Below are 12,444 nucleotides of genomic sequence, written 5' to 3' on the forward strand. Positions count from 1 at the left end.
TTTATTGACTGAAGGTTGACAAAAATATGTTAACCACCATGGGAAACCCAAGTAACGATGACATTTCGGGCATTCGCCCTTCCTCGGAGCAAGCTTGAGCTCTGTCATTATGATACAATGTCAATATCCACCTTAAGTGTATGAACGAATATTAAACTAGGCAGTGTTGACCCAGGCTGGCAAAGGTTGTTTTCTTTTCTTCCTGCATTGCTAGTTCAAGGCATTTACCCTTTTCAAGACAATTTTATGATGGAAATGTGACTTTCCAATGATGAAGTGAAATTGTTCACAAGCAACGGCGCAAATACGTAGTGAAATAGCACGTAACGTTTAAAGGATAAACACGGTTATGATGCATTACTCGTAATCTTAAGCCAGAGTATTTATCTCGTGCATTATTAGCTTTTGATTGAAAATGATTCAGGATAAACTAGGAGCATCAAACTATTCTCGGGCCTGCTGCACATCATCGGTACTCAACTATAGCGAGTTAGACGAAAAGGTAAAAGTAAACTGGTAAACCTCCCGAGATTACAGGAAAACATTGCTCATTTGTCAGCAATGTCAGTGGTGACTGCTTGTCAAAACGCAACACATAAAATGGGTTGCTATCAGTCTTGGGATGAGAAAGATCTGCTGAAAGTTCCATAGTCTAATGACAGTTTGGTAATATCTGCCGCAATGCTCGTCGGCGAAACACTTGGTTCGGGAAGCCTAAAGTCAAAACTAAGCTGTGATTAAGTGTAAACTGAGAATTATGTTTTAAAATAGTATTAAGAGAGAATATCGGTTACACCATCCTAGAATTAAGCGCCACTGATTGCTGGTGCCGTTTTGCACGAGGGTTTAGGCCCGAGCACAGCCGTTTGGACCAATGTGTATATGTATATATCTATCTATAGAGTCTGATTGTTATTCACTACAATAAGTCACATCAGTCTGAGCATTCCTGCCATACATTCGCTTGCTCTACTCATAAGCGTTTTTAGTATTTTTGATAACAAAAAATGTTTTGAAATAATATATTAAAGTATAATTTCAGAGCATTAACGGAGAATGCACTTAGAGATAGATTTTATAAACTTGTGGGAAATAACTATTGGCATGGTGTAAATAATATCCTGGTAGAACTACGTATCATCGCAAGGTGTTGGCGTTTACATTGGTCACGTGACACGAATTCATCAAAAATGTTTCGATTCCAAACAGAACTAAATGTCACAGAAACAAATTCAATCCAGGCTGATGGGGTATGTATTATTTCTGCGATGTCTCGAGGCCCAACTCGTGGTTGTGTTGGTTGAGGAAAAAGAAGACACCGAATCCCCAAAAATGTCATCGCTCTGACAAACTTCAACCGATCTGCTGGGTTCAGGCAGCTGAAAGTCGTTGTTGTTTGTTTTATAAAAGCTTAATCAATGAAAACAAAATAAGAATGATCGTTTTTCCTGGTTCGGTCGTTTTTGCACTTCCACTGTCAGGACGCAAACGGAATGTGTATAACCTCCGACATTACTTGAGAAGGGAAATCCAGGATTGATTTGATCAAACAACAGGTCTCCATATAATTCACAAAACCTCACAATCTTTGATATTCTATTCCCATGGGGGGAAAAAAAAACATGTAGTTATGACAACCAAAATATTTATGTTCTCTTATAAGTGATTCAGATAACGCTTCGGACTTGTTCTGAATGTCCGTTGTTGAAGGAGCGGTTATTGGTTCTTCGGCATTTCTTCAACCTCCAGCTCCGGTATGAGTCTCGTGTTTTCTTCATCTCCAACACCGATGACCTTGTGTCATTTGGTGTGGCTCACCATTCGCTCAAACCCTTTTGACTTCTGGAATCTTGTCCTGTTGTGAGGAAAGGGGGAAGTTTCATTAAGGAACTATGAAAGACAGTCATGTTGCGAGCATGTTCTACAGTGTGGGTTTGGATTTCATGACAATTTAAAATGAATGACACTTTCAAAAAGAGATAAAAGGTGTAAGAACAAAAAAAAGAAAACAACTATGAACCTGGGACTTGCGAAATGACGCATGAATGCTAAACAAAGCCTTTTGCAGATGCACTCACTGTGTGTGTGTGTTTACACTAACTCGGTTCTACCCGCCAAGCCCTTTTATCCTGCTTATGCTAGAATGAAATCTCTGATTCAAATCATCTTTTTAACATACTTTTCAGCATTTAGATGAAAGAATGGCAATTTCAAGATGGTTAACCATAATTGTTCTGTTCCTCAATGTACAGCGGACTCATATGGGAATTTCTGAAATATGAGAAATATCCGTGGATGAGAGGTGTTGGGTTCGTACCATTTCCTGTTTATAAAAGTGAGTGGTCACAGTGGATATGTAAAACACACACACACACACACACACACACACACACACACACACACACACACACACACACACACACACACACACACACACACACACACACACACACACACACACACACACACACACACACACACACACACACACACACACACACACACACACACTTCTCTTACGAATAGGTGAAAAAAATTGAACATAACTTATCTTGTGGCCCCGGAACCAAACAAAAAAATATTTATAAGGGCACTCAGCTCATAAAACTCCCACCCCCTCTATTTCCCCTCTCAAACACAACTGATAGTAAACATCATTATTTTAAATTTACTTTGTGCATTGACAAGCCCCAGTTACAACCTTCCCATCGGTATTAAGAAACACAAAGGTTTTAGTAGAACGCACCCATCTTCGAACCTTCAGGACTTGCACAGATCCATATTATCAGGAGTTTTTGCTGTACTGGCTGCAAGATATCAACTTTTGGGTGAGTTGACACAAAGTTCTCCAAATCATTCTTGTGCACAGGCACTTTTCTCGTAGGTACAGTGCCTTCAGAAAGTATTCACACCCCTTGATGTTTGACACATTTTGTTCTTATAGCCTGAATATAAAATGGATTCTATTTAAATTTTTGTCACTGATCTACACAAACTACCCCATAATGACAAAGTGAAAACAAGTTTAAATTTTTTTTTTTTTTACAAATTAATTAAAAATGAAAATCTGAAATGTCTTGTGTCAATAAGTATTCAACCCCTTTTTCTATGACACTCCAAGTTGAGCTTGGGTTCATCCAATTTCCTTTGATTATCCTCGAGATGTCTCTACAACTTGATTGGAGTCCACCTTTGGCCAATTCAATTGATTGGACATGATGTAGAAAGAAACATACCTTTCAGTATAAGGTCCCACAGGTGACAGTGTGTGCCAGAGCAGAAACTCTACCATGAAGTATACCTTTCAGTATAAGGTCCCACAGGTGACAGTGTGTGTCAGAGCAGAAACTCTACCATGAAGTCCAAGGAACTGTCTGTAGAGCTTTGAGATAGAATTGTGAGAAGGTATAGATCAGGAGAATGGTATAAAACAATTTCTAGAGTGTTGAAAATTCCCAAGAGCACAGTGAGCTCCATCATTAGGAAACGGAAAGAATATGGAACTCCCCAGACGTTTCCTAATGCTGGCTGTCCGACCAAACTGAGCAACCGGGCAAGAAGGACATTGGTCACTGAGGTGACCAAGAACCCAATGACCAAAATGACAGAACTACATAGTTCCTTTGCTGAGATAGGAGAACCTGCCGAAAGGACAACAATCTCTGCGGCAATTCACAAATCTCGGCTTAATGGGAGAGTGGCCAGACGGAAGCCACTCCTGAGAAAAAGACATAGGACAGCACACCTGGAGTTTGTAAAAAGGCAAATGAAAGACTGAGAGCACGATGGCAAAATATTCTGTGGTCTGATGAGATGAAAATTGAACTCTTCGCCTGAATGCAAACCGCTACATCTGGCAGGACCCAAGCACAGCTCATCCATCCAACACCATCCCTACCATGAAGCATGGTAGTGGCAACATCATGTTATGGGGATGCTTTTCAGTGGCAAGGACTGCGAGAGTTGTAAGGACAGAGAGACCAATGAATGGAGCCAAATACAGGCAAATCCTTGAGAACCTGCTTCAGAGTGCGAAAGACCTTAGACTGTGGCAAAGATTTATGTTTTAACAGGACAATGACCCCAAACATACAGCCAAACAACACTGGAATTACTTCAGAACAAGAACGTGAAAGTCCTTGAGTGGCCCGGCCAAAGCCAAGACTTGAATCCCAATGTGAATCTGTGGAAAGATTTGAAGATTGCTGTTCACCGACACTCCCCATCCAACCTGACAGAGCTTGAGTAAATCTGCAAGGAAGAATGGGAGAAAATCTCCAAATCCAGATGTGCAAAGCTGATGCGCGCAAACCCAAGAGGACTCAAAGCTGTTATCACTGCCAAAGGTGTTTCGACAAAGTATTGACTCAGGGGATTGTATACTTATGTAAATTAGATATTTCTGTATTTCATTTTCAATACATTTGTGAAAATTTGTAAAAACATGTTTTCACTTTGACATTACGGGTATTTTGTGTGAAAAAGAACGATCGGTGACCAAAATTTTTTTTTAATTTAATCCACTTTAAATTCGGGCTCCAACACAACAAAATGTAACAAAAGTCAAGGGGTGTGAATACTTTCTGAAGGCACTGCACATATTGATGCATTTTCAGCTTCTTTCAGAAGCTTTGAGAGCCATTTTATGTTACAATCCTTATGTGGCACACACGATATACGTTGGGCCGCCATGATGAACCTTGTCGCGAGTGGTTTGTGCACCTGTGCGCCGAGCATTTTGGCATGGATTATGTCATTTTGAAAGTCCTGTGTTGCTAAATTTTGTTCATGTGTTAAGCACAGGAGAAAGGCAAGGCCCAAAATCATTTGGGATGACCTGCAACAAGGGAAGGGAAGGGGATAACAGTCCACCACAGTGAGTGGATGAGCAACATATGTGGAGCATACCATGTGGTGCAAGCACATTATCCCTCCCGAAGGTTGTTAGTGAGCCAGCTGGGTTTTTTAACCTACAACGCAATGGTGGCGTGTAAGCACTGAAACAAACTCGGCTTCCTGATGCTTCGTATCCAAATCGTTTATGCAGCTGCTTTCAGCCGTGTGTGAACACATGATCTCTGGGATTCCAGTGTAGTGTTCTCACCAACACACCATCACTGTACCCCTTGTCAGGCCTGTCAAAGACATATGATCTACTTCAATGGCTGATGCCTTATAAACCCCCTTCCTGGATGTAATCACACAATCTCATTCGTATAATTTTCTGGTCTGGAACAACATTAAGTTTGTGGCCTTTTTGTTTGCAAGAAAATAAGTTTTCTTTGTCAACAGGCGAACAAACAGCCAAAACTTACACAGGGACAGCATGTAACAAGCTCAAAGGAAATGACTAAAACTGAAGACCATTGCTCGGCAAAACGTCATTTTCTTGAAGACCAAAGCATCATCGTTTCAGCATTGAAAAAAAAAAATACTTGCAATCTCTTCACTCAACAAACGCAATTTCTATGAAATATATTCAGAATAGAGGGTTGAGAACAATAAAGTGAAATTCAATTTTCACTCCGATTCATTTCGAAATGGTGAGATGGACAGAATCTCTGACAGGACTACAAAGACCATCAATTGTTGCATCACGTTAACACTCTGGATTAATTAACTTTCTGAGTTTTAGAGTGAGTTAGGATCAGGCATTGGATCATTATTCACACAGGGAAAAGTTCACAGCAAAAGGAGGACTTTGGTGAATACAGGAGATGTGTACTGCACCCCAGGCCATGCACACGGTTATTGACAGTTAAACTTGAACGACCTGGTGGTCACAGAACCATCTGAGTTGTGGACCTGGGATTCGTGAAGGTCCTGCTGGAAGAGTCTGGCTGGTAATCCAGCAAACAGCAGGAGCTGAAACCCATGCATGGGGAAACAGCCGAATGTCACGAGGGTGCACAAAGAAGCTCTTAAAATTAATCTCAGGAGTGCAACGGAAATACATTTGGTCAGGACACCAGAGTGAGATTTCAACAGCAGTTCTCCCTTTTCTGTTACACCTTCACTGCTGTACGTACCGTTTCAAAATCCTCTTTTGCTGTTGGAAGTCCTTCTGAAAGGCGTGGGTCTCCTTCCTTCTTCTCTCTGCGCTCACCCCACATGTCACCCACCAGCTCTTCCCGTGATACTTCTTGCCTTGGTTCTGCTTCTCTGCTGTCCTCAATCTCTGATACAGTCGTCTATAAAGACAATCCAAGAGAAACCACATTAACAACATCGATGAGCAATGATTTACCAACTGCAAAGAAACAAAATTGTATTATGATCCCAATTTTGTACAGTTTTGCAAAACAGATACCCCTCTGGAATTAACTTCTGACCCTGATAGTCCCTCCATCATTAGATTATATATTAAAAGCGATTTGCAGGAGTTTGAAGAAATAAAAGGCACAAAGCAATTAAATTATTTATTTCGTAGAATGAAGAAATAGTCTTGCAGGTGAGGGTCGCCTGGCGTTGTCTTCGCGGTTATGGTCGTGGCTTGGGATCTTAGGGTCCTGAGTTCGAACCCCGTTGCTGCTGAATTAACACCAGGTGGGTTGACTAAGCTTGTCATCCTTCCGAAGTCAGCGAAATGAGCACCACTGTACTGGTAATAGGGGCAATGCATCGGCGGCATAGCCACATCCCAACCAATGATGCAACCAGCAGCCAAAAAGACTGCACACGAAGGGAAGGGAAGGTGAGGGCGAAGTGGTGATCTGGCTCAACGGACAGGTAGAACAATGGATGGAATGAACAGGACATTGATCAAGGTGTATGCTAACCACCGTGGAAAGAAAGGAGAAGCTGACATATCAGGCATTAACCCTTTGTCAGAGTAACAAAGAATATGATGAAGGGTTAATGCCTGAAATGTCAGCTTCTACAGTTCTCCTTGCTTTCCATGGTGGTTCGCATACCTCATTCAACGTACTGTTGATTTCATCCATGATCCTTTATTTTTATTTTATTTTTTGTATAAATCGTTGAAACTCATGGAAGAGCTCGAGCAGAATGGATTTGAACAAAATGGAAAGGGGGAACATCAACAGCTGAGTAGAAGTGACAGTGAGATCAAGGGCAGTGTGAAAAGGACACATGGGGTGAAAAAGCTGCACACAGCAAGAGTAGGAAGGAAAAGTAAGGATGCAACAGAAAAGGAACAAACCAACCAACAACTAACAAATGGAAAGAGGTGAGAGAGGGAGGGGGGGGGATCACAATAACCTGGAAAAAGGGAGTGCTTGGGAATGGGGTTATTTGGGGTAGAAGAGATCATGAGTATGGATGGGGGTTAGGGTTCGGTAGTGGTGAACATCTGACTTGAAGCCTTGTAGGTAAGAATGGGACTGAACAGAATGAGGAAGTTGATTTCACAGGTGAGAGAAAAGAGGAACAAATTAGTGGAGGTGAGCAGTGAGCCTGGATTTTGAGAGTTTAACAAGAAAAGGGTTACTGTTAGACCATGTGTGTCCTGCACAAACGTGGGAGGGACAGAGCCAAGAGAGTGCAGAGGGTACAAGACCAACTAGAAAGGCATGGCCATGGAGGAGGAGGGAGAAGGGAGGAGTGATGAGAGGGGAACGATGAGACTGGGTCGAGGTATTGTGGAGATGGGAGTGGGTGGGGGGAGGAACATAAATTGAGAGGGAGGTGTGATGAGAATTGAGGGGGTGAGAAGACGAGGAAGCAGCTTTGAGAAGGGGGAGTGGGGAGAAAGACTTTAAGGGGAAGGGCAAGGGGGAGATTTTAAGGTGAGGGGGACATTTGGGTGAGAAGGGTGAGAGGGGAGAATTGAGGGAGAAAGGTATGGGGAAAATTTTGAGAAAGGTGAGGGGAAGCTTGGGGGGGGGAGATGTGAGGGGTAAGGAGGGGGTATAACAGGGAAGGAGTTAGGAGGAGGTAGATTTAAGGAGGTGGGATGAATTTGCACTGAAGTTGGAAAGAAAATAACGATTACTAATGGAGGACGAGCAAGATAATTTTTGGAATTTGTTGGTCAGAGATTCATTTAAACACCTTAGAAGATGGATGGAGTGCAGAAGAATTGACAGAGTGGAGAAAGAAAACCTTGTAACAGATGGAATTTTTAGACCCAGGATGAAAGAAAGGTCGAATTGAATGCAAGATTTTGAAGAAGAAGGGCCGGTCGAAGAGGGGAAATTGAAACATTGTAACAGAGGTTTTTTTTTTTAAATTAGCGAAGAGGGGGAAGAGTAAAGGAAAAGTTTGAAGAAAAGGTCGTGAAGGTGTGTGGTGAAAAACGTTCACGGTCAGAGTGGGATTGGCAAGGACGAGGGTGGAGAAGGAAGAAGAAGAGTCGGTACAGGAAGTCACGTGGTTACATTGGGGTAGAAGGTGATTTGAGAAAAGGTTTTTTTTGTTGTTATTGTATTTTTTTTATTTATTTTAAGACAAAAAAACAGATGGTATAGTTGGGAGGGATTAGAAGGACAGTGGAGGGAAAAGTGGAGAAAATAAGAACTGATGGTAATAGGGAGAAAATACAATTAAACACGATCGTGCACATAAACGGGAAAATGGGAAGGCCTCAGGGAAAGCCGATATGACACGACCGACAAAAACTCACCAAACCGCAAAATTTTGAAACAAAATCAAACTAGGAACACACAGTAAACATGGACATGACAAAATAAAGTCAAAATGCGACAAACAACGACCAGAAACTTATCTTTGAGAAAGTCAGCAGAGACCCCCAAAGAGAACCAACTATCGCTCATAAACCAGAACTCAAAGCTACTCTCTCACCCTTCCCTCGCAAATAAACTGCCTCCTCCCTCTTTCAAAGCAAATTTCTCTCTTCCCCCTCCAATATTCCTCCTCACCTTTCTCAAAAGCTTCCCCACACCTTTCTCCCTCAATTCTTCCCCTCACACTTCTCCCTCAATTCTCCCCCTCACCCCTCCCTCCCTCTTCTCAAAGCTGCCCCCTTCACATCGACAAAGCTGCCCCCTTCCCCCAACCTCTCTCTCTCTCTCTCTCTCTCTCTCTCTCTCTCTCTCTCTCTCTCTCTCTCTCTCTCTCTCTCTCTCTCTCTCTCTCTCTCTCTCTCTCTCTCTCTCTCTCTCTCTCTCTCTCTCTCTCTCTCTCTCTCTCTCTCTCTCTCTCTCTCTCTCTCTCTCTCTCTCTCTCTCTCTCTCTCTCTCTCTCTCTCTCTCTCTCTCTCTCTCTCTCTCTCTCTCTCTCTTCCAGCTCATTCCCCCACCTCTTCCAATCTCCCACTTCCCTTTTCTCCCTCTCTTATTACTCTGCACTGCTACTCATCCCTTAAAAACCTAGCCCTTTGTCCTCCTCCCCATTCGACCTTCTCCCCTACCTCTTCTACAATCTGTCATCAACTGTTAACAACTCTCACTACCTTCATCTCTCCTCCCCCACACTACCCTCCATCTTCCATCCACTCCTCTGCACCCAAAGCCTCCTCCCCTCACTCTTCCTTAACAGTGTGGACCTCAAATATCCAGGGCCTTCACTCTAACCTGACTAATCTCTCCAACCAGGTTGCCACTGACAAACCAGACATAATCTGCTGAACAGAAACTTTTCTCCTTCAAGACATCTCTGACTCCTTAGTTTCCCTTCATGGTTACTCCCTCCTCTGGTATGATAGACCTGAGCCTAGTCCTGGTGGTGGGGTTGCTCTCTTTATCGAAAACTCTATTCCTCACTCTCCATGCACTGTTCTCTCTCTCCCCCACACCCCAGGAATACCTCTGGCTACGCTTCCTCTCCACTCCCACCTCTTCTTTAGTTGTGTGTTGTACTGTCCACCAAACAGTGATGACTCCATTTACATCTCGCTTTCCAAAAATATGGACCATCTTCGATCGACTAATCCAAACACTCTCTTCCTCATATGCAGTGACTTCAATTGCCATCACATCATACCATTTGGCTGGGTGTGGGTACTTCTTTCACCTGCCATGGCTCTTCAGCAAAAGACTTCTGTGACTCATTGGGACCGACTCAATCTGTCAACTTCCAAACCCAGATCTCAGCCAACGGTACTCCATCTCTTCTGGATTTGATTTTGACCGATTTACCTGAAAATATCTGCTGTTCTTTCTTCTGCTCCAATTAGTTCATCTGACCATATGCTTGTTAAAGCAGTCATCTCTCTGGCTGTTAGAAGAGAACCACCTCAGCGCCGACTAGTCTGGCACTTCATTGAGGCCAACTGGCAGGGTCTTCAAGCAGCCATTAAACTTCTAGACTAGTCTCCCATCTCTACTTTCTCCGATATTAACTCATCCTGGGAATTCTTTCAAAGAAATTTGCTCTCCCTCATGCATAGATTTATCCCATCTCGTCGTCAGTTGTCCAAGCCTTTCACCCGCCCATGGTACACTGAAGCTTGTGGCGAGGTAGTTGTCCTGAAACACCTTGCCTTCACCTCACGAAGGCGAATCCAACTGAAGGCAATCTCAGTTCCTTCCACAAAGCTCGGAACCATATGTATCTACCCTGAGGAGAGCCAGAAAATAACATTTCTTATCTCAAGTCTGAACTCTGAAACCTGTCTCCCTCCTCCAAATCCTGGTGGCGTCTCATTAAGTCCGTTTCTGGTGTATGTTCCCCCTCCATCCCCTCCCTTAAGCCACTGTCACACCTTGACGATTTAGCCAGCATATGCCGACGTATGAAAAATTTGTCTAAAACGCTGGCACACGTCGAATACGTTGTGGGTAAGTTTGTATACGTTTAGAGCATGCTGGCATACGTCGTAGTATGCCGAGCTCGTCGACAAATTTTAACATGCTCAAAGTTTTTCGACATATGCCAGTGTATGACTCACACGTTCCACATACGCTGGCCATGAGTTGTAGGTACGTTACGCGATCGTTGACACACGTCAACACACATTACTACTCATAAGTCGAAACACGTTGAAGTAATGTTTAGCATACCCGAAACTTATTTCTAACCTATGAGTAACATGCTTTGAACCTATGCTTAACGTATCTCCAACGCACATTGATGTATTTAGACGTATTTGACGTCTTCTGGACGACCACAGAACTTACTGAACGTGTTTCTAACTTACAGCTACCATATAATGGCGTATTGGCAGCGTTTAGGGGAATTGATATATAAAAATGGACTTCACAGGAGGAACCAGTCTGTTCCAGACTCCATGGTTTTTATTTTTTTTCTTCTTCTTCGGCATGACGGTGATGTTGACACTTCGATGTCTAGTGCGGTTATAATATAATATCTATTACAATAACAAGCTTGCACACTAAAAACTCTGCTCGCCATCACACGATCCCTATGAAATTGCTGTGGCAGTTAGCGGACATGCCAACAATGTTTGGGAAGTCTTGGCATTCCATAGTACCACTTGCATTTTGCACAATGCGTATTTTTGTCATTCCCCGTGTACGGTCTGTCGTCTGCTACCAGCTATGTTGTACTGCTATCCCGTGCATGTGCACGGGTATCGCTAGTATAATTAATAGGCTGCCGCTCAACGATTTAAATCATAACCGCACTAGAAATAGAAGTTCAACATCACCGTCATGCCGAAGAAAAAAAAAAGCCATAGAGTCTAGAACACTGACGGATTCCTCCTGTGAAGCCCATTTTTATATACCAATTCCACTAAACGCTGCCAATACACCATTATATGGTAGCTAAGTTAGAAACACCTTCAGTAAGTTCTGTGGTCGTCTGGAAGACGTCAAATACGTCTACATACGGCAATATGTGTTGGAGATACGTTACTCATAGGTTCAAAGCACGTTACTCATAGGTTCAAAGCACGTTACTCATAGGTTAGAAATAAGTTTCGGGTATGCTAAATATTGCCTCGACGTGTTTCGACTTATGAGTAACTTAAGAGTAACGTGTGTCGACGTGTGTCAACTATCGCATAACATGCCTACAACTTATGGCCAGCGCATGCGGAACGTGTGCGTCATACGCAGGCATACGTCGAAAAATTTTCAGCATGCTTAAAATTTGTCGACGTACTCGGCGTACTACGACGTATGGTAGCGTGCTTCAGCGTGCTCTTAACATATACAAAACTTACCCATAACGTATTTGGCAAATTTTTCATACGTCGGCATACGCTGGCTAAAACATCAAGGTGTAATAGCGGCTTGACACTTCGATGTCTAGTGCAGTTATGATTTGAATTGTCAAGCCACAGCCTATTAATAGCCTACGCCACGCGATCGTCGGCGATACGCTGCCGCGCGCTCTGCACAAGTTAGACTATCGTTGGGCATAGGTCGTGATCGCCGACAACACGCTAAGCATTCGTTGGTATAAGTTATCTATATGTTATCGAAACGTTCTGTGTACGTTACTAATACGTTATGCATACGTCCAACTCGTTATGAATACGCCCAAAACTGGAAAAAACATCAATAGTTCAGCCTACACCAGCGTTTTACATACATTTTGATACGTTGCCATACGCTG

At 42.9% G+C, this 12,444-nt stretch overlaps 1 protein-coding gene across 10 annotated transcripts in view; it reads right to left on the minus strand.

The window, feature by feature from the left end:
• LOC147027028 (uncharacterized) overlaps positions 1 to 12,444 on the minus strand; it is a 171,142-nt gene that overhangs the window by 1,302 nt on the left and 157,396 nt on the right. For 8 of the 10 annotated variants that reach the window (XM_085883089.1, XM_085883085.1, XM_085883087.1 and 5 more), the window contains 3 exons: positions 6,030 to 6,191; positions 5,774 to 5,865; positions 1 to 1,855 (listed from right to left, as the gene is read on the minus strand). The exon at positions 1 to 1,855 is cut by the window's left edge and continues 1,302 nt beyond it. In XM_085883089.1, coding sequence (XP_085739215.1) covers positions 1,801 to 1,855; positions 5,774 to 5,865; positions 6,030 to 6,191 — 309 coding nt within the window. In that variant the 3' untranslated portion in view covers positions 1 to 1,800. The remainder of the gene's footprint in view (positions 1,856 to 5,773; positions 5,866 to 6,029; positions 6,192 to 12,444) is intronic. The other 2 variants (XM_085883086.1, XM_085883090.1) reach the window with 2 other exon arrangements.

The sequence above is a fragment of the Eptatretus burgeri genome, chromosome 5 (assembly GCF_056783735.1).
Source record: "Eptatretus burgeri isolate ZD-2024b chromosome 5, Ebu_testis_v1, whole genome shotgun sequence".
Lineage (NCBI taxonomy): Eukaryota > Metazoa > Chordata > Myxini > Myxiniformes > Myxinidae > Eptatretus > Eptatretus burgeri.